The 22,623-nt window shown below is 40.5% G+C and overlaps 1 protein-coding gene across 3 annotated transcripts in view; it reads left to right on the top strand.

Annotated features, from left to right (window-relative positions):
- Positions 1-22,623, top strand: part of caskin2a (CASK interacting protein 2a) — a 78,481-nt gene that overhangs the window by 22,310 nt on the left and 33,548 nt on the right. For 2 of the 3 annotated variants that reach the window (XM_033611979.2, XM_033611978.2), the window contains exons 3-6: positions 10,415-10,466; positions 18,903-19,000; positions 20,431-20,576; positions 21,085-21,180. In XM_033611979.2, the coding sequence (XP_033467870.2) occupies positions 10,415-10,466; positions 18,903-19,000; positions 20,431-20,576; positions 21,085-21,180 (392 nt within the window). Of the gene's footprint in view, positions 1-9,464; positions 9,923-10,414; positions 10,467-18,902; positions 19,001-20,430; positions 20,577-21,084; positions 21,181-22,623 lie in introns of those variants that run through there. The other variant, XM_078163131.1, reaches the window with a different exon arrangement.

The raw sequence follows: 22,623 nt of genomic DNA, 5'->3' as shown, positions 1-22,623 counted from the left end.
ACTCAACATTTAGTCGAAAAAAAAAAAAGTCAGACTTGAGTTAGATATGAAAATATGCTGGCCCCATTGTTTCTCCTTGCTGGCTGGCTTTATCAATCTCTGCTGTTCCACAAGTAGAGACTAATATCTGATGGCGCGTGCTGTGCACGACATCACCTGAATACAGCATCTCCCTAGCAGTTTTATGGAAAGAGAAGCGTCTTTTTTTCAGCCTAGCTTGATTTTATCGCAAGTTGGTTTCTCATTTGCAGGCAGTTGAAGGGGCCTCCATTCATCTCAGCATTAACATTCATCACATATCAGACTGTTGGTTTGTGACTTACCAGTATTACAGGTGATTACATCTGACAATCAGGTGTCTCTGCTAAGCATATTTGACAGACAGTGACTTTTTTTTCATTTTCACCTTTTTGACAGATGACAGAGTAGATTGGAAACAGGGGGAAAGAGAGGGGTTTGACATGCAACAAAGGTCCCAAGGATGGAATGGAACCCTGAGCTTTGCAGTAATGTCATGTGTCACGGCTCCAGGCTACATTATAGCTGTTACTAGCATAAGACACGTAATCGTCTTACTAAACCATAGCCAGTCAAGTTGCATTATGGGTAATGTTGGCGGCAGGTTTTGACAAGGAACAGGAATGTGTGGAAGAAACAATGACGATATCTCTGGTTCTGCTGCAGTGAATTTGATCCCTATGTTGTAAGCTGTCCATTTGTTTTTTTTGTTGGTTTATGTTCAGCCCTGGGGCATTGATATTTTCAAACTTTGAGCACTGATGACTATCTTACAGATTTGTCAAATCAGTTGAAGCTAATGGGCCATTGAGACAGGCTTATAGGCCCAATCTGGGTTTAAAAAGTTCAGTCTTACTTGTATTTTACTCAATTCTTATGTGCAACGTTAAAACATCCCCACAGCATCAGATACCACAATATCACATTTGTTGCTAAAAGTCTCACCACTTTGTTGGAATTATTTTTAAAGCTGGAGTAACGTTTCTCTTTTTTGGAAAGCCGTGGCAGTAACAGCAGCAGCAGCAGCAGCTCACGCTGACACAGGCAATCTCTCTCTGTCCTCCTCACTACAGAGAGCTGGATGATGGCTCCCACTTGGTGAGACTTAACATCCCAGTTTAATCACATAGTTTTTACACTCCTCACACAAACACTCATACACACACATGCTCACTCCGACAGGGGATTGGTTACCACCTCACCACCTGCCAAGGACGCTGACAATGCTGAGGCCAAGCTGGAGACACTGTTAGCTGGCTTAATTTAAGGTTGCAGACAGCGTCAATGATAATGAACCTGCATTTCTTTTTTGTTTGCCAACTTTTTAAATCATGTAATATTAACCATGTGTTATGATAGACCTGGTTGCAATAAACAACAACAGTGTGTTGCATGCAGAAACAAGTACATTCCTAATCATGTTTTGGAGCCTTATTAGGAATTCTGTGGGACAGCTGGAGTAAAGCCAGGTCCCCGCTCTGCCTCGGTGGTTTGGTTTGAGGGACTGTGTTTACCCTCTCAGTAATCAGTGCAGTCAGATGGATGTGTTCCTCACATAAGTGTTTCCCTTGATGAGGTCCTTACCTGACCACAAACCATTTATCACCAGAGAGAGATGATGACCTTAAATTACCCCCTTTACTCGCGCCCCTGTATTTTGGTCTCGCCCCAGGCCACTGTGGCTGCACTGTTTGTATGCTGGCTACCTCCTCCACGTTGTGGTGCGGAGGTTCTTCCCAACCCACGACTCGTGACAAGTGTCCTTTTCTGCTTTAGTTAATGAGAAGCTGGTGTGGGTAGGAGTGGGTTTGAATTGCCTGTGGTAGAAATCCAAGGAATATTTTCCAGATAGAGGGAAAACTTTAACACAATTTAAAACAGCCAATCCTACAAGTAACCACTGTTATCTCTGATGATTTTTTATTTTTTTGTCAAAACAACAGCGTTGAAATAGAGAAGTCAATCTTGACACTTGCATAGTCTCTTTTAGAGTTACATGTATTTCCAAGGTGACATGGCATCAAAAGGCGTCAAAAATATGCAGTGAGACAAGGCATTTCAGATATGCTCAGACATTCAAATAAAAGGGCAAATGTCAGAAAGCTGCGCACTCAACAAGTTGACTACATTTACCATCAGTACAATGTGAGAAGCATTTTGTACCAAGCAACATTTAAAATGCACCAGACTATCGACAGAAGTTTATGTAGAAGCACTTGAATGCTTCTGAAGTGTTTGTATTTATGTTCTTTGGTGTCACAAACAGCTTATAGAGAAATAACTGATTGAAAGCCTTATTATTAGACTGCAAATCAATCACATATCATGAATTATGACTAACATAGAGACAGGATGAAAAGAAGGCGTCTTGTACAGTAATGATTCGGGGCTTAATACTGTGGGATCTCTGTCACACACTTTTAAATGGACTTAATAAACAGAGTGAGTACATGGAGTCAGATACAATTATGGCAGTTTTAACAGCTTTTTAATCAGGGAAAATATCCTCACTGACGTGCATATGTGTTACCATGGTTACATGTATGCATTAGTATAAATAGGTTATGGCATATACATGGCCTTTATTAGGATCAGTTATGAGTTTTCGGACAGATTTGAGGATGAGCAGATGGATTTATTCTTGGTTTAGCTGTTGAAATCATGCTAAAATCCCATATCTGCTATCATACTATCCTGTGGTTGGTTCATTTTCTTTCACACCACAAATGAACCGCACCAGAGTCTGTTTGGAAGCAAACCGGGATCCACCTGTTAGGTTGTTTGGTTTGCACTAGGGTTCGACTCACAGCTTTCAGACCAGCCCAAATGAATCGTGCTAACCACGCAAGCAGAGGTGAGTTTGTTTTAACTGAGCCCAACAGGTTTGGTGTGAAAGCACCCAAAGAGTCAAAATATTTTGCTGTGATTTGGCTGAAAGAAACAGTGGACTACATGTTGGAGCCTGATCAGTCGCCGCCCTGTGTGACTTGTGTGATGTACCTTAAGCATCCTACAGACTGTGAGATTTTAACGATCTTTTAGGTTTAATGCAAGCTACACTTTGCAACATGGATCTAATAAACTTGGGTACAACATCAAGTTTGATATATGCAGACTGTATGATGACAGTGCCTACTGAATTGCAGGCTACGATCTATATCCATCAGTATCAATACGCAAGAATAAAATGTCATCAGTTTGCATGATCCCTCTATGCTGCTGTAGTGGTAAGAGACAAATAAAAACAGACATGAATCGAGCCCTGGCTATAGTGGCATTTATGTTTATCGGAAAAGTCTGAAGAAGAAGAGTAGGAGGAGAATGTGGAGGCAGTCATGGCTACGTAAAAGAGACCAACTTGACGTGTCAATTTTGTCATTTTGCTCAAATTTTGAGCTCACAGTGCATTTATTAGCATCTTCTAGCATCATCAGTCATTTCATGCTGCATTTCTACTGGTTGGTTAGTAGACTCAGGTCGTGACAGCAGTCACGCAGTGAGATGCCGCATTTCTGATACCGTCAGAATTTTATCCCAGGCTATCTATGATCGCAAGACCCTGACAAAGGCCATCCTTGAACCTCAATGTGCAACATAGGACCACCATTTTAGAGCCACAAACAAAGATTTCACCACATTTCTTTCACGTTGGTCATCTTGCATCTGGGATATCCCAAAATCGTATGGTGTGTACCGGGCTTTAATGATTGAAATGGAGGTGCCACTTATCAGCGTCCTTGTTCCACTTGACAGCACCAATAATGATGTAAATGCTGGAACCATTTGTTGTATAACTACACAAAAGAAGATAAAAGATCCTGACATTCAGGCTTTTTGCTGGGATGTTGTTAGGCATCCCAGATGGCTGTGTCAGTTGTGTCCCTCTGTGACATAATACACAGGATAAAATGAGCCACTGTCGTGCCTCACGCTCATTTTCGTTCGCGACGACCCACTTTTGTCAGGCCATTAATAGGCTGATATTGTGTAGTATGAACCCAGCAGTAAAATCAAAATCCTTGAATATGGTACAGTTATCTCTTGCCAACATGTAAAATTATATAGTGTGCCTTAACAGACAAATGCAATGTGATTTTTTTCCCTCTTATTTTTATGCATTTTCCTTCCAGTTTTTTTACATGTGTGGACCGTGATCAAAGACGTTTTAAAATGAGTTTTGCAGCCGTGCAAACCAAAACAGCAGCAGCCTCTGCCAGCTGCAGTCTTGTTAAAGGAGAGAAACACAAGCAAGCCAGATTATATTTTTTATTTACATTTTTCCAGCGTTTTCTCCTTCTCTGTTCTTACTCTGAAGAGGTTCAGAGCTATTTGCACACTTGTCTGATCTCGCAGTTAGTGTTTTAAAAAGACCTTGCATGCATTTACTTGTTTACACACCTGACACACAAAAAAACATTCCCCTTATCTCACCTGAATGGAGGTTTAGATTCATCTTTCCCTCTCCCTGTCTTCTCCTCCTCCTCCTCCTCTCTTTATTTCTTTCACTCCTTAGTGAACTACGTCCTCCACATCAAAGCATCAAGATCCCTTTCTTCTGTCGAGGATGCTTCAGCTGTTCTAGAAAAGGTGCACAGGGAGTACAACAACAGTAATTTAGAGCATTGCTTCTGCATCTGATAAGGTTATCAAGGCACAGCATCACGTGGTATCTTTGCTTTGTTTGTTGTGACCCTAGAAAACAATAGAGGGCTTCCACACTGACAACTCCCCAGCTTTTTGCATTCAATAATTTTTGTTTCCGTGGACATTGTCTTTCAGCAGGGAGCACAGTCTGTAATTTCCCTGTCTCTGCAAGAAAACACAGTGCTTCAAATTTACTACACATCTGTTTGCACCAAGTCCTAGGGGTGAGGGGTGGGGCCACACACATACACACTCCAAGAGTCAACACGCTGGTACATTAATTGATCCTGTTGTCAGAAGGAGCCCCCCTCTACTTTTGTGCCGAGAGGGAAGGAGGGAGGAGAGGGAAAACAGAGGGGAGAAAAGGGAGTTGACAGTTTAGATACATAGTCAGAGAGACAGCGAGCGAGTAGGATAGCATGGTGGGTGTGCTATGTGAGGAATGCCGGCTCATGTCGTAACTAGAACTCCTGAAAGGCCCTGTTCTTTCCATACCGCTGGGACACTTTAGACCCCGTTTTGGCAAGCAGCCCAACGCCCAACCCCTCTATCTGTCTCATTATCAATGTGCCTTTTTGTGCCTTCAGGCTCCTTTTTTATGCATGAATCTTCAGCAGCAACAGCTCCATAATAGGCCTGCATGTAAACTTCACTGGACTGCTATAAGTTATTACATGACATATAAAGCAGGCCTTTGCCCAGTTTGTGTACATCAGTGTTGCGGTTTGGTTGGAAATTTTCCCCAAGACCTCCTGCAGGGCTGTGAATGTGTGCATTTGTGACACGGGGGACTCCAATGGGAAATGAACTCCCAACCATGGAAATGAGAATGCCTGCTTTATCCAAAAAGCTACAGAAAAAATGGTAGACATTTTGTATGAAGTTCCTTGAATATCGTAAAGTCTTTGGGATAGTCTGGAATGTCAGTGGATTTTACAAATTGGTTCCATTGCAGAAATGTAGCAGAATATTTTTATGCCTCTGCACCCTTGACAGCTGTGGCTGGAGACATTGTGTTTTTGGGTTAGCTGTCTGTCTGTATGTAAGTCCTTACGTCTTAATAGAACACAATATCTCCAGGATGCCCTCAGGGAATTTCTTCAAATTTGGCACAAATGTCCACTTGGACTCAAGTATGAACTGGTCTGAATTTGGTGGTCAAAGGTCAAGGTCCTTGGGACCTTTGGTCCGTTTCATTTTCTTGAACCTGATACCTTGACAGCGCTTTGAAGGAATTCCTTCAAATTTGGCAGATATGTCCAGTTGGTCCCAAAAATGAACTTGATAGCATTAAGTGGTCAGAGGTCAAGTTCATTATGACCTTGTGTCAGTCCCATTCTTGTAAATGTGATATCTCAAGAACTGCTTGAGGGAATTTCTTTAAATTTGGCACAAATGTCCACTTGGACTCAGCAATGAATTGATAAAATTTTGGTGGTCAAAGGTCACTGTGACCTCACAAAGCATGTTTTTGGCCAAAAATTCAAGTCACACAAGTCTAATTGGTTAAAATAATGAAGTGGTATTTTATATTCAGTGAGTCAAAGGTCAGCTTCACTGTGACATCATAATATTTTCTGGCCATTATTCAACATCAAATCTCTGAAACAGAAGGGGAGACATTTGTTTAGATACTGAATTGGGGACATTAATCTTGGATGTTCATCTTCAAAATGTGTAGATTGTATAGATCTTCTGTGTTGCTGAGTTGAAGGTGTGTGTGTGTGTGTGTGAGGCATCCATGCTTAAGAGTTTGTAACTTCTTTGTGGCACCATCCATATTTTAAGTATTGTTTACTGTTGTGGGTACATATGAGTCTGGACAGATATGGATGTAAACAGCAACTTGGCTGGTTGGTTGGCATACAACCGCGAGGCGGTAATTCTAGTTTGTAACTCTCTTTGTGCTTTTATTGAACCTTTCATCTGTTTTTTATGCACAGAAACCACAGCTGTGCTGGAAATCAGAATATTTTTCCCTTTACAACTTTTCTGAGTTGAAAATAACATCAATAAAGCAGAACGGATTGAATATTTAATCAGTCCTCCAGTGGGAACCCATTTATATGCTATGAATTCACAAATTGCTTCATATTGTCTTTTTTTTTTGGCTACAACTGCTGCTCTTAAGCATTCACTTTTTATGATGTAATCCGTTTTTTCCCCACAAGTTTTATTTATACAGTTCTACTTAAAGGATCATTGTGATTTATCACAAATTTCATCTCATTTTATAGTTTGCAACTGCAACTAACAGTAATTTTCATTATCAACTTATCTGAGAATTTTTTCAAGCAACTTTATTATTTGTTTAGTCTTGACAGATTTGGTATCAAAAGTGTTCAGATTTCTGTTTGTAGTGGGGATAGTACTGACCAATCACGTTTGAGCGGTAGGTAAAGTTTTGACCAAGATATCAGCTGGCTATACGGGATCTCCAGAAATATGGGCTGTTGTCCCCACAGGCTTTATCATCATTAGACTGGTGATACATGTGTTGAACATTGAATTCATCCAATAAAAAGTAGTTTCATCAAGTTTCATCACACCATGAAATTACAGTCAGGTCCATAATTATTTGGACAATGATACAGTTGTCGTCATTTTGGCTCTGTACACCACCACAATGGGTTTTAAATGAAACAATGAATACCTGCTTAAAGTGCAGACTCTCAGCTTTCATTTAAGGCTTTTTTCAAAAATGTAGTATGAACCGTGTAGGAATTACAACCATTTCTTCACACAGTCCCCCGACTTTAAGGGCTCATAAGTATTTGGACAAACTAACATAATCATCAATTAAACAGCCAGTTTTAATACTTGGTTGCAAATCCTTTACAGTCAATGACTGCCTTAAATGTTGGACACATAGGCATCATCAGATGCTGGGTTTCTTCCCTGGTGATGCTCTGCCAGCCCTTTACTGTAGCTGTCTGCACTTCCTGCTTGTGTTTTGGGTGTTTTGCCCTCAGTTTTGGCTTCAGCAAGAGAAACGCATGCTCAGTTGGATTCAGGTCAGATGATATTACTTGGCCATTGCAGAACATTCCACTTCTTTGCCTTAAAAATGTCTTTGGTTGCTTTTGCAGTATGCTTCAGGTCAATGTCCATCTGCACTGTGAAGCATCGTCCAATGAGTTTTGAAGCATTTGGTTGAATCTGAGCAGATAATGGTGCCCCAAACACTTCAGCTTTCATCCTGCTGCTCTTGTCAGCAGTCACATCATCAATAAATACAAGAGAACCAGTTCCACTGGCAGCCATACATGGCCATGACATAACAGTACCTCCACCATGCTTCACTGATGAGGTGGTGTGCTTTGGATCATGAGCAGTTCCTTCCCTTCTTCCTTCTCTTGTCTTCCCATCATTCTGGTAGTTGATCTTTGTTTTATCTGTCCATAGTATGCTGATCCACAACTGTACAGGCTTTTTAGATGGTTTTTGACAAACTCTAATCTGGCCTTCCATTTTTAAGGCTAACCAATGGTTTGCATCTTGTGATAAACCCTCTGTATTTATTCTAGTGAAGTCTTGTCTTGCTTACAAGAGCAGCAGGATGAAAGCTGAAGTGTTTGGGGCACCATTATCTGCTCAGATTCAGCTAAATGCTTCAAAACTCATTGGACGATGCTTCACAGTGCAGATGGACATTGACCTGAAGCATATTGCAAAAGCAACCAAAGACATTTTTAAGGCAAAGAAGTGGAATGTTCTGCAATGGCCAAGTCATATTATCTGACCTGAATCCAATTGAGCATGCGTTTCTCTTGCTGAAGCCAAAACTGAGGGCAAAACACCCAAAACACAAGCAGGAAGTGCAGACAGCTACAGTAAAGGGCTGGCAGAGCATCACCAGGGAAGAAACCCAGCATCTGATGATGCCTATGTGTCCAACATTTAAGGCAGTCATTGACTGTAAAGGATTTGCAACCAAGTATTAAAACTGGCTGTTTAATTGATGATTATGTTAGTTTGTCCAAATACTTATGAGCCCTTAAAGTCGGGGGACTGTGTGAAGAAATGATTGTCATTCCTACAAGGTTCATACTACATTTTTGAAAAAAGCCTTAAATGAAAGCTGAGAGTCTGCACTTTAAGCAGGTATTCATTGTTTCATTTAAAACCCATTGTGGTGGTGTACAGAGCCAAAATGATGACAACTGTATCATTGTCCAAATAATTATGGACCTGACTGTATATTGATTCTTTGGAGGATGATGTGATATTTGCTGATAGCTGCCTGATGCTAGGCCACCAGGACTGTTTGAACTGGGGACAGAAATGGTGACACAGACTTGCCATGGGAGTTTCAAAATAAAGGTCCTATCTTAAAAATGATGTGATGCTTCAATGATTTCACTTTTGCATAGATAATATTTGATCATTGATAGTTGAATCAGTCTTTCGATCCAAACTGATGTATCTCTACAACCCTAATTAACGCAAGATGGTTCTTTAAATCAGATGGATTAATTGACTAGTCGTTAATCTAAAACCTCAACCTCTCGCCAGCTCCACTTTTCTTTCTTTTCCTGTCTCTCTGTCCTACACACACAGACACACACATACACAGACACACTTATGTGATTTTCCACACCTAAGTGGGAGAAAACAGTAAGGGAGATTGAGTGCGATGAATGGCTCTGTATTCAGAGGCCTTGGCAGTCAGGCTCCTGTGTGGGTCTTGGTGAACAGTGGGGCTTTACAGTAGATCTCTGCTGTAGGATGTCTGAGGATATTTAGCTGTGGAGGAGCATTTCCAGCCCTCAGTAGAGGCTGAAGATAGATGTATGTCTGATACTTTGAAGTCTGGTAGTTTGATACCATTTAGAATGAGGCTTTAAGGGGTTAGTAGAGCATCGGGCTGATGGCCAGATGTGATTGGGGTCAGATGATGAGAAAAGAGGATTATGCTTGTAGAAGAAGTTATTGTTGTCACAATAGAAGTTTAAACTTAAGCAATAGATGTGCTTCCATTGCAACCATTGGACTGCTTTTTAGCTGTCTCTTGGGGTTCCTAAGGATTTTTTTCCATTGTGTAACTGCTGGAACCAGTTAGACAACTAGTTTAAGCAACTGATATTTAATATGAGACATTGTGATCAGTCTGAAAGTAAATGAATAGAAATTATCGTGACAACACATGTGGCAGCAGGACTAAAGAAAGGGACGATATGATAGACTACAGTATGTTACCTGTTGGAGTACAGAGTGAATGAGTAAGACATGGGACAAGTAGCAGTCTGTCTGTTCCAAGGTGAGTGAAAAGAAAAACCTGTTCAGTCTTGCTAACTGACTTATGCTATTTTTGCACCAAGTGCTGCTTTGGAAAAATGACTGTATGTATGTTTTATCCTGGCATGCTTGTGTTTTACGGTTGTCACTCTCAATTCCAAAGAGCTGTGATAAGATAGCAGTGTAAATGAGGTGGAATGGTACATTTCTGCGAGGCAGAATCATTTGTTTATGAATCATTTGGCTGCCAGTGAGGGTGTCAGATGAGCTGAGAGAGGGAAGGGTGAGGCAGCAGGAGGTGAGGAAAGCTCCCCATCCTGTCGGGGCTGTCAGGTTGTTTGATGGAAGAAGTGATGACGGGGAGACATGCAGGGGGAAAAAAACTTTACTGTGAAAACACACACGGGGTCCGGCAGGGATGGAGGGATTTCTGGAGAGCTGTGATGAGAAGACAAATATGCCACCAGATACTAATGGTCTTTTTTCCATTCTCTCCCTCTCTGTCTTTTTCCAGAGTTGCTGGGCTCCACCAAGAGACTCAACATCAACTACCAAGACTCAGACGGGTAAGAGGAGTGTGTGTACGTGCTGGTGTGTGTAAGCCTGTGAGATAAGCATGAGTCAAAAGAATGCAATGGAGGAGTCACTGTGGTTTGATTGACATGCAGATTTAAATGCCTTACCTGTGGCTGCCTCCTGTTTATCTCCAGTTTTCAACGTGTGACTCATAACTACATCCCACACATGTTCTGACATATAGTGCCCTTCAGAGTTATTACCTCACTCTTAGACACACAGAAATTTAGTGAGAGACAAGAATGTGCATTTAATATATGGCAACTCATCTGCTAAATCTGTTTGAGTAAAGGACTTTATTTTGTGTTAAGCGTTCAGTTATTTTCACTGTAACTGCTTCCAGAGGTGCATGGTAACTTTTTGAAAATATGTTGTAGTTAAGGTTCTCACATGACTCAGTTGCTCAGGGGCTCAAAGCTGTTACTCACCAGTTCGATGTGAAAAAGCGGTGCAGGCATACAGAAAAATCCACATGCAAAATTTCCATGACAACAATGCATGTTGGGTCCTGTGCAAATGATATGCATTGCCATGTTCTAGTTTTGTCAATAAATAAATGAATACATACGTGTCCATTCTGCACAGCAAACACCTGTCCAGACAAATAGGAATGCACCGATTGTGAAATTCTGGGCGGATCCTGATGTTTAAGATAACAATCTGGCCGACAGCCATTACCAATGTTTTTTGTTGTTGTTTATTTTGTTTTCCTTGTTATTCATTCCCCCTTTTGTGACAGGGAAACAAAGAAATCGTCATTGTCATCAAACAAACTGAACTGTTATAAAATCATCCAGTCTCCATTGCACCACCTTTGAATGAGCACAAATTCAACCATATACATTTATGAAAGAGCCTTCACATGAAAACCTTTTTAACTGCTTCAGAAGTGTATTAACTGTATATAATATACCAAAAATCCCTCTTTAATATCTTTATTTATTGCTGTGAAGACATCAATGAATTTCTCAATTTGAACAACTTATGAGACTGTTGTAATTTACCTTTGCCCAATACCAATTTTCACTGAATAGAGCTTGAACACATTATAATATATATACTATATATATAATAGTTAGTGGGATTTGTTACAATACACAGCAAAGATTCCCTTTAAGAGCCAAAAACTCCATCACTGGATGGGTTTTTTTGTTTAACATTTTGGGCAGAAGTAAGAAAAAATGCTTGCTGTAAATGATAAATGTCAGTTGAGTGTTGTGAATGATGAGTGGTAGACAGTAACACAGCCCAGCTGGTTATCAGAGCAACACTGTTTCAAATAAAACGTCAAGTTAATCACATCAGATGACAGTTCATCGCTCTGTTTTTCAGTTCCGATACATTTCATCACTTCCTTTTTGTAATTCATAATCATTTTCATCACTTCCATTTCTTTCAATTATTTTTTGTTAATCCAACCCTTGAGGCCACTTTCCTTAAATGAGAAATGGCAGTTTTGTCTTGTGAATGATGATTGATGAATGTAAGACAGGGGAAATGATGAAACATGGCTCTGTTTTCATCATACCATGGCTGCTTTAATTAAATCAACTTTAAATGAATCCAAACACTTCCTAATTTATCACTTTGTTTTTCATTTTGCATCCACTTTCACCACCTCCATTTTTATCATTAAATTTTCTTACATCTACTCGTCATACTTAGTGCACTTCTAATGCCTGCTGTTTATTTCTTTATGACAGCTGCAGTTTCTGCAGCTCTTAAAATTTAAACTTGATGCAGCAGATTTTAACGTTATACTCAAGAACTGCATTTACGCATACTGAGACTGTCTAATAATAAGTGATATGTGCAAATAACTGAAGTTTTGGGCCAAATAATGTGAAGTGAAATATATTGATTGAATATTTTAAGTGTTGATTACCAATAGACTTACCAATTCTCTAGTCAGTGTTATATTAGCTGTAATATACCAGCAGTGTAAAGCAGACATCAGCAAATCAGGACTAAGCAGAAAAACATAATCCAAAGTGGTAATGTTTTGGTTTAGTGTGAAGGTATTATACTGTAAATCATACAGAAGTAAATATTGATTAATAATGTAGTGAACTATTAATGTATGTCACCTATGTTTTTATATAAGGCTTCTTTTAGAGCCTGTGTGAGAAAATGGCCAGAGAACACTGGAGGTCGATCAATTTGACGGTTTGTTTGATTAATCGGTGCTGATAGGGCTTTTTACGAACTATCATGAGCAGAAGGACTTGGCTGGCAGATGGCTGTGCAGCCAAGTACGTATCAGCTACATTATCATCTTTATTGTATCCCAGCTGCTTGGCTATCTTGTACGCATACATTTTCCTTTATTTGGTTGTTGAGGTAGTCGTCAATGTTTTTGTCATAAGGTATCGGGTGTTGACAAATCAAACTGACAAGACGTTCCCTCATTTTTGGCAGCAAGCTAGCTATGACCTGGAAGTATGACATCATTTGGAACAAAAGATTTTATTGGTCAAACATATATTGCTGCAGGTGGAAATCCACTTAAATTGAGTCCTTCCAAAGGTTTTTATAAATTTTCATGCAACTTTTTTCAAACAAAAATTGGTGCTTGGTGTGAAATGGCTTGAAGGCGCTGAATTTGAATTGCGACATTGGCAGTTTGTGTCTTGCTGGTTTGAAACAATGGTTCATTGATCTCAGACAGAGTTGGACAAAAGCAGGATTCTAATTTCTAGCGGGTGACCCATGATTTTGATGGCTGAAATAACAACTAGGTCTGAACGATTAATCAAATTCAAACCGACATTGTAGCCTCCACCAGTAATGCAGGGACGTACATCCCTGACTGGGGCTGAAGAGGGGAGGGTTGTGTTAAATGATCAGTAGGTACAGCTCCAGAGGAAGCAGGTCCATTCTGCTGTGTAACTGTGTCTTGTTGTGTGTATTGTCCTTCATTTTGACATGTTTTTACATTAAGTCTTTGGCTTAATCATGACCAAAATATCTTGTTTCAAATTACATTTGATTTTTTTTATCAATTAAAAAGTAATTTAAAAAGTCACAGAAATACTGCCCATCTGATCACAATTCCTGTTCCAAACTGTTCCAATATCCAATATCGGTTGACCTCTACTATGAACATATTTAGTTGTTCAGTGAGAGCAACAACAACCTAATAAAATAAAACAGTATTCTTACTCAGATTTTCTGCATCACCAGCTGAATGCATGTACGTTCCCATGGTGTTTATCAGTGTTCATCAGCTTTCGTATATTCTGACATCCATTCAACTTTCAAATCCCATTCAAACTTTTTGAAATATTCAGACTTGTTCGGAGCATGGCAAAAATGCCCTCCCCAGGTTTCATTATTAAAGGGTCTCTATAGGCAGAATGTTTCAGAGCTAGAGTGGAGGACTCAACTGACAGAGTGCAGAGAGCTTCTGAAACATGTCTCTTTAATGCGCTGCCACGGCCGCAATTTTCACTCTACATACACAATTTTTGGTCAAAATGGAGTAAAACTTGTCCTCTTTCCATCAGTGTTACTTTGGAAGCAATCAGACTTACACATTTGGCACAGTGAGCCTGAAAGTCAGAGAAAGTCCACCAACTGACACATTGAACTCCATGTTAAGAGACACCAGAAATCTCTGGGATCATACCAGTTTTCTAACCTGCGACCATGCTCACATTTTTGACGCTACAGGCCCAAATTTCACACTACTTGTTCCTCAGGTTGTCCTCTCTCTCAGGGTATATAGATTATAAAGATCAGAGTTATTGTTTTTTTAAGAAAGGGCCAGAAGTTTGAGAGATTGGTTTCAGCTAAATCTCTGTAAGACTAGCTGCCTGAGTAGTCAACATTACATGGCAACCTGAGCTCATGAGTGCAACTGGACACACGCACACACACACACACACACACACACACACACACACACACACCTCAGCTCAATCTCTATAAAGCTAACTGTCTATATTCCATGGATATTATTCATCGTTTCACTTATATTCATACTAATTAAACCTATTCACACTTTTCCACCTTCCAATGTTTAAGGCAGCATTGCAGTGTAGCGTCAGCTTTTCAAGAGCCTTGAAATATTCAACAGTATTGGTATCATTCAACTTTTCAATAATATTCATACTAATTAAGCTCATTCTTAGCTTTCCATCTATGTCTACTAATTCACCTTCTTCTTACAAATTAAAGCCAGCATTGCAGTGTAGTGTCAGCTTTTCAAATAACCTTAGAATATTCCACAGCATTCATACATCAATATTGTTCAACACTCAAAGCGAGCATTGCAGTGTAGCGTCAGCTATTGAGCAATTCACACCCACAAATTCCTCAGAAAGTTCATACTTGTTGTTATTTCTCAAACATTTTGTAGTAGTACTTTTGCTTTTTTCCTTTATATTTGTGGCTATTTTCAACTTGATCCCTCCCGGGACTGAGATATGTTTGAAAGAAACACACTTCATTTGAGGTGTTTAGTCTTTGTTCCCATCCATCCAATTTATATCAAAGTAGGCCATCAGACATACAAAGAATGCCCCTCTGCAAGCTGCAGTGTCTGTTTATGTGTTGTTGTACACGCAATGTGTGTGTTGACTTAGGCCTGCTACATGTGACTGCATGCAGGGTCAGTGCAGTGCGTGGGATGTGATACACAATAGGGGTGTTGAAATTAAACATGTCCATCCATGAGGGAGTGTGTGTTTGTGTGGGAAGGGGTTACCTGTGATATATGAGATCAGTGCAGAGAGAATGAAGAGGCGAGGGGAAGGTTTGCAAACATTCGCTTGTCACTGAGTCAACACCAACTCAGAGAGACACTGAGACAGTGTACATGTTTGTGTGTATATGTGTGTGTGTGGCTAAGGCCTAAACAATGACACTGATAAGATAAGCCACTTCAGAGTCTGGAGATCCTTCAGATTTCATATCAGCACAGACTTACGTCTCAACGTCATAATGTCTAGCTTGTCTAGTCTCACAGAGTATCACAAAGTGCATTAACTAACCGGCAGATGTGGTCAGCCTAGCTTAGAATAAAGACTGGGAATAGGGAAATAAAGCTGGCCTGGCTCTGTCCAAAGTGATAAAATCTGAAACGTTTCTAAAACTCATTAATTAATATGCCGTTTCTTGTTTATTTAATCCATACACAAACAGAGTTCCATGCTGGAGCCATTTCTGGACGGACAGCTGAGCACATGAGCATGGTGACTGTGGTTTCATTATGAAATAGTTTACCTAAAACCACATTTTTTTTTACACTTTTGTTGTATGGATTGAAGTTATAAGATACAACATGTTAGTGAGCTTTAAGGCCCTGACACACCAAGCAGATGGTTGGCTGTCAGTCAATCTTGGGCCACTGGTGAACATCTGTCGGTTTGTCCTGCACTGTTGCCCCTCGACGGCCCTTGTTAGCTTTTATTCTTTTAGCATAATGTATCAGTGACAGTGACGGTAAAACCCATCGGTGAATGAAATCACTCTGAGTGAAGAAAGTAAACAGCTAATGTCAAGAGGGAGTGAGACCAAACAAACTTGTTGCATAAGGTAAAATTATTTTTCTTTAGACATTGAGCTCTTAAGCAGAAATGTTTCCTGTGTGTGTGTGTTAATGTGCTAACTGGCTAACTAGCATCAAGACTTCCGGTTTCCCTTTTTGAATGACGATTACAGACTACTGCCATCTGCTGGTGTGGAGAGTTATTTCCTCTCATGCACATGCAGAATATATATGCTAGTTGGCCTTTAGTTGTAGTCTTTGCGGTGTGTTCATGTGATACTATTTGGCCAAAACATGGTGACGCTAGGCAACTCAGCAGGGGCCTTTGTCGCCACTAGTTCTCTAAAGTCAGTTTGGTGTATCTGGGTCTTAAGAGATGCTGCTAGGTCTTGTTCTAAACTTCAGAGTCAGGCTAGCTGTTCCCCCCTTCTTCCAGTCTTTCTGCTAAGCCAGACCAATAGTTTGGTTTCATAGTACGTAATCAACAAAGAAGTCGGCCATTGTGGAGACACTGAATTATTTCCATTTTTTCAAATCAGGAACAAGGTACAAACTTGTCTGAGAAAAGGAGGCATTTGTGGTTGGCCAAACTGAAATTGGATTCCCAGTGGGGTTGGTCGATAACGAGAAAAATTAAATATCACAATAGTTTTGACCAAATACCTTGATATAATGACATTGCACTGATATTGTAGGGTTGACTATAGGTGCTTTCGCAGAATATTTACACAATGAGTTTTTGATGAATAATCATCAGTAATGTGGATATAATGATTGACTGGGTAAAGGCAAATAAAAGAACAGCTAAAAAATGACATCACTTTATTGTAACGCAGCCTTTAAAACCAGACAAAGACAACACTTATGATATTATAATATCAAAAATCCAAGTCAATATCTTGTATGATATCCTGAAATCAACATATTGCCCAGTGCTAATTTACAGGGCAGGAATCTTGAAAACTTTCAAGTTTGCTCTGTGCATTCCTTGTCAGATAGGTAAAATATTGATAACAGCAACTCTTCACTATTTTTTTAATGTAATACTATGCAAGCATAACAATATAAAGCTGTGGTTTCTTGCTTTCTTCGCTGAATATCAGATTCTGAACTCGTTTCATAGTCTTTTGCAGTGACACAGAACTGTACAGTTTTCCCCAAAATGTAGCTTCAAAAGTATGTTTTATTAAAATATATATTATTGTAAATATTAGGTAGTTCACAATGTTGGGATAGGAAAAACTAAGCAGAATTGTTGGATGATTGTCATCATTCCACAATAAAAGAGCTAGCTCATACGGATCTTCACCACCTGTAATCCTTAGTTCTCAAAATATCACCCCCTTTCTTGCTTAGTCATTCTCTGTAAGTTTTAGCAACTTTCACGTGTTTTTCTGAACTTTGCTGTGTTTTAGACATCTTAAAATCTGCTTACATTAAACTTTCAGCTTACAATCAATTCTATTGTTTACATCCCAGTGTCTCCATTAAGGCCACACATCTGATCAAAGCGTGATGTAAGTGTAGACACCTCTGTACACCTTCTGGCTCAAGCTTCATACTTCACGCGCAGATATGAGTGTAATCTGGAAGAATAAGTATCTTATAATAATATACTGTATTTTTCGCAAACATTTGAACTTTCTTTAAATAAACCAGCATTTTTTAACTTAATTCAAGATTTAGTGCTCCTGTGTGGGAGAAAATAGATTGACAATAACATCAGTGTTCGTCCCTATGATGATCATACTTTTATGTCTAACTAACTGTCTAACTAACTTAAAAGTAAGAAGAAAGCACTGATCTGTTAACATATTGCTTTGTGCTTATTGTTATTGTCACTTTGTAAATACTGTACTTTTGTAGAAATGATACATTGTTTTTTCCAGTGAGATGATTGTAGGCATCAGTAGGCATGTCATTGACAAGTTTTGATCCTTTGAATCAAACCTGCCTCTTTGTTAGGCCTTGGTTTGCTCTGGTAAAAAAAAAAGTGGTGAACAAAATGCATTTGTTTACCATGAAAACTTCACAGTGTCTATTGACATCTGCTGAGAAAGCTACAATAAGTTCTCTTTCCAAATGTATCTAGGCTGTTTACTGCCACTGGTGCCCCAGAGCTCAGGGCTTCCACTATGACAGCCTGAGGCTGTGTGAGATCACCTGAAAGCCCTCTGCACTGTAGCTGTTATTGTGCTGCAGCTTGGGCTCTGCTCGCTCGTCGCCTCGGAGGGTCACCTCCTCTGGGACACTCGCTGTGTCTGCGTCGCCTCAAGCAAACGCAAAAGTCGTCGCCAAGAATTTATGCCTTTAATTTCATCCAGAGACAAACGCACACATTTCATCTGTAAAGCTTTGACGAACTCAAGCAAAACAAATTCATGCGCGTGCACGCACACACACACACACACACACACACACACACTCACTGGAGATCCTTATCTCAATCTGCAGTTTTGATGTGGGAGCACACATACATATACTGTATGAGCATGCATTGCTTCTTATCTTAGACCATAGCTGTAAATATGTATACTGCACACACACACACGCACGCACGCACACACACACACACACACACACGCACGCACACACTTGTCTTCTCATCTTCTCGGTCTCAAGTCTTTATGGGTGTATGGGGATGCACAACCATAAAACACACACATTCTTATCTGAGGCTGCAGTTTGTAATGGGATTGTACATACACACACACTCACCTTCACACTTTTCAGTCTGAAGTTTTGATGAGAGCATACACACACACACACACACACACACATTATCTCAGTCTGAAGTTTTGATGAGAGTTTTGAAAAGGGCTCACCTGCTGTAAAGTCATCAGAATGATTTATAACCTGTCTCATCTCTTTGTCTCTCCCCCCTCTTGCTCTCCCTTGACCCCCTCTTACCCTCTCTTTTGTCTCTCACCCACAGCTTCTCAGCACTGCACCATGCCGCACTCACGGGCACCACAGAGCTGCTGTCTCTGCTGCTGGAGGCCCAGGCCACGGTGGATATCAAGGACATCAACGGTACCTTAACCAGCCAAACCAATGTCACCAGACAAACCTACACTTTAGGGAAAAAAAATGTTCAGGAAGTCAGTTGGGGTTAAATTGAGCCTGAAACTTCCTCAACAGCTTTCTGACACTCAGCTGAAAATAAGTTTGACCCACATGAATAAATATGATTCGCTTTGAAGTTTGTCTGCCACACAGTGACAGCAGTGCTACAGCAAATATCTTCAGACTCTGAGCGGAACAAATATAGTAGAATCCGTGCAGGAGTGGCAGCTCGGCTGCTGAGACCACAGGCGTGTGGTGCTCATAACCGTGTGTGACGCCTCTGAGGTCAGCTATAGATCTGTGAAGGACTGTTGTGAAGGTTGAATTTACCTCTTGGCACTTCCTGCCAGCTTGTCAGTTTTGGAATCCAGGGTCTCATGCATGCTAAGTGGAACACACACCACAGCATCACCTAGCCTCACGCCATTTGGCGCCCGTAGCACACTCTGGACCGTTATACAGACAGAAGAACTAGTCAAGGTACGTCAGTCAGGGTGCAGCGATTTAGGCAGCGAATGTTATAACATTACTGCTTTCCTGAAGCACTGATGCATATCAATGTTGGGACCATGGTGTATTCCAGTGTATCATTGCTCATCACCCTGTAAGGGGTTTTAGAAGAAATGTCCTCGTAAGAGCATTTGGGGAGTGAGGCCCATTGTCTTCCAAAAACTATTAATAAACACCCATGAACCACACTGTTGCAATGCAAACCCACATACGACTAAAGCCCACTGAGGCTGCACTAATCAGTCAGTTCAATGATGGATGACAATGTGTTAATGTGGAAGGTGTCACCAGTTTCCCTCGGCTCTGCAGATTGTTTTAGAGTCTTTCAGCTCATTGTTTTGGTTAAATGACCCAAAACATGGCAGAGTGAATATTGGACTACACTTTCAAATCAGTGAAGTCAGAAAAATAGTTGGTTTTGGTATTTTTGTTGAGATTTTTAGAGGCTAAAAAAAATATAGAACACCAGTCTTACGCTTAAATGGGGCACTCCAGTGTTTAAGTATTGACTTACAAAAGAATAGTGAAATTTATTGCTTGACAGGCCAGGATATTCCCTAATATAGCTCCAAAAAACTTGTCGGTCCTACACTTCCCTCAACGCAACTTTATAATTTCTTTTGTTAGACCCTTCCTGCTTGGTTAATCCTCACAGGCTTTCTGTTGAAAATCCCTGATGACATTACTATGATATCATTAGGGATATATTCACAGCTTCTCCGGAGCCACAGAAGACATTATACAGCTCTCTCGCAGGCTCATTACTCCCCATGACGAGTAAATTGACTTTGACGTGTATATTCAGTAGTGTTTCTTTAATGCACATCTCACTGCCTTTTCCTTCCCATCTCATGGGCTCCATCCTGCACTCATGTTTCTGTCTCTAGGCATGCGTCCTCTCCACTACGCAGCATGGCAGGGAAAAGCAGACTCGGTCTTATTGTTGCTGAGAGCCGGAGCTTCAGTCAACTCCGCTTCCCATGATGGACAGACGCCGTTACATCTTTCTGCTCAGTATGGACACTACGAGGTGGTGAGTACACACATACACCTCAGCTGCCAGAGGCAAAGCTCAAAGGCAATACCAGTCTTCCCATTTCACTGAAACCTACCCCCTTTGTGTCTCAGCCTATATTGTCCACCAACAATACCAGTAACACCATTAATGCCATGACACAGGTTTTCCACAAGAGTCTAAAGGCAGTGAGCGCACACATTCCTTTCCTCCAGACTCATCGGTTTGGCTCCTGGATTGTCTTAATGGAGAGATTCACATATCATGGAGACGCACACACGCACCTCAACCTGTCATATAACCCGTATGGAGGCCTGACCTTTTTAGTACAACACCATCAAACACGATACTGACAATCCTTAACTGAGGCGGCAGTAGAGCTATCATATGTTCCTCTCTTCTGTTCAAAGACAAAACATCAACACACACACACACAGAATGTGTCGGGTTGACTGGCATATGAGTGCGTGTGCATAATACATGAGGAGATATCACTTACGTTGTCTTTTCTCCCTTTCTCTTTCAGTCTGAGATGTTGCTGCAGCACCAGTCTAATCCCTGCCTGACGAACAAGGCAAAGAAGACTCCTTTAGATCTGGCCTGCGAGTTTGGCAGACTGAAGGTATGAGAATATATTACTGTGTCATATTTGTGTATGTGTGTGTGTAACCAAAGTATCTATGAATAATGGCGTTTTATTGAACATAAGTTTTTGAGTATTGAGTATCATCAGCCGCATTATATATTTGCTTTGGTTGGGCGATTTTTCCTATTGTCATATCGTCTAATCATGGTTACCTCAGATCATCGATGGGCAATCCATTTGCCAGGTCAACAGCCCAACACCCATTAATTGATAACAAAGTGGTTAATTTTAGAAAAACAATGCAAAATGACATGAAATACAAGGGGCCATAGTTTAGCATTGTAAACTATGTTAGCACCACTAACTGTGCTGACGGTGCGACAGAGTTAACAGTTATAACATAGTTAACAATGTTAAACAGGGTTTGCAGCTCAGAATCGAGCTGCTAACTCACCTCGGTGACCACATACAGCACTGTTGACAGCGTTTCCAGTATTAATTGCGGAATGAATGGCGCTGCTTGCTAGCTCCCACCAGACCAGTGTGGTGCGCAGTGCAGTTAACTGAAGAGAGACAAAATTATCTTGTAGGCCGACGTGTGTAACTGGTCAAAATTATTCTCTGCTGTTAACTAAAAACAGTTAACTGTTGACATCACTTGTTCCCCTTCATTTAAATGGATTTTCCTTCTGTTTATGTCCGTTTAAATGTCTGACCTTGACTATACTGACTTGTATCTGTGCAAAGCTTTTCACTAGAGAGGTGTTTTCACACACCTCTAGAAATGTCTGTGCACTTTCCTAAAATCTGAGATTCAAACATTTGCCGGCAAGCTAGATTAGGTACATCACTAATATGAAAGTAAACATGGTAGAGGATGCAGTTTTTGGATATAAACCGGAAACTGGAGCCTCCTTCCACTATCTATGGAAAACCCCATTGTAGTATATATTATTGCATGTTTCACAACCACTAACGCTGTGTGAGCCCCTGCCAGTTAACCGATATGCTACCAAGCTGACAAACAAAATAAAGAAATAAAAGAGGCTAACTACACTTAGCATTCTGATACGTCTGCTAGTCACCAATTTTGGTGCACAACAAACTCCTCATCTGAGTGTGAATTATGCTCAGACATGTGTGACTAAATCTCTCCCTTGTTTGCTTTAACGCTAATGCACACTGCTCTTTCACCGGTCAACCCAGCTCTAATAGCACTAGATGTTTACACCAGGCGCTACAAAAACAAGTCCAGGGGAATCATTAAACATACCAACCACCCAGATATCTGCCTTTTCTCTCTGTTGAGGGCAGGAAGAAGGTACCAGTTAAACATTAAAAAAATCAGTTAAATAGCAATGTCTCCTCTGTTCAAACAGTGGCTCCTTTTTAAAAGTCTGTGTGTCTTTGCTTGGTGCAACAGTAGCATCATGGTCCGTTTAACATTATCTTATCTTGGACATCACAATCTAAATCACA

This window comes from Epinephelus lanceolatus, chromosome 21 (genome assembly GCF_041903045.1).
Source record: "Epinephelus lanceolatus isolate andai-2023 chromosome 21, ASM4190304v1, whole genome shotgun sequence".
Lineage (NCBI taxonomy): Eukaryota > Metazoa > Chordata > Actinopteri > Perciformes > Serranidae > Epinephelus > Epinephelus lanceolatus.
Note: the sequence above shows the minus strand (reverse complement) of the source record. Positions and strands in the feature narration are given on the sequence as shown.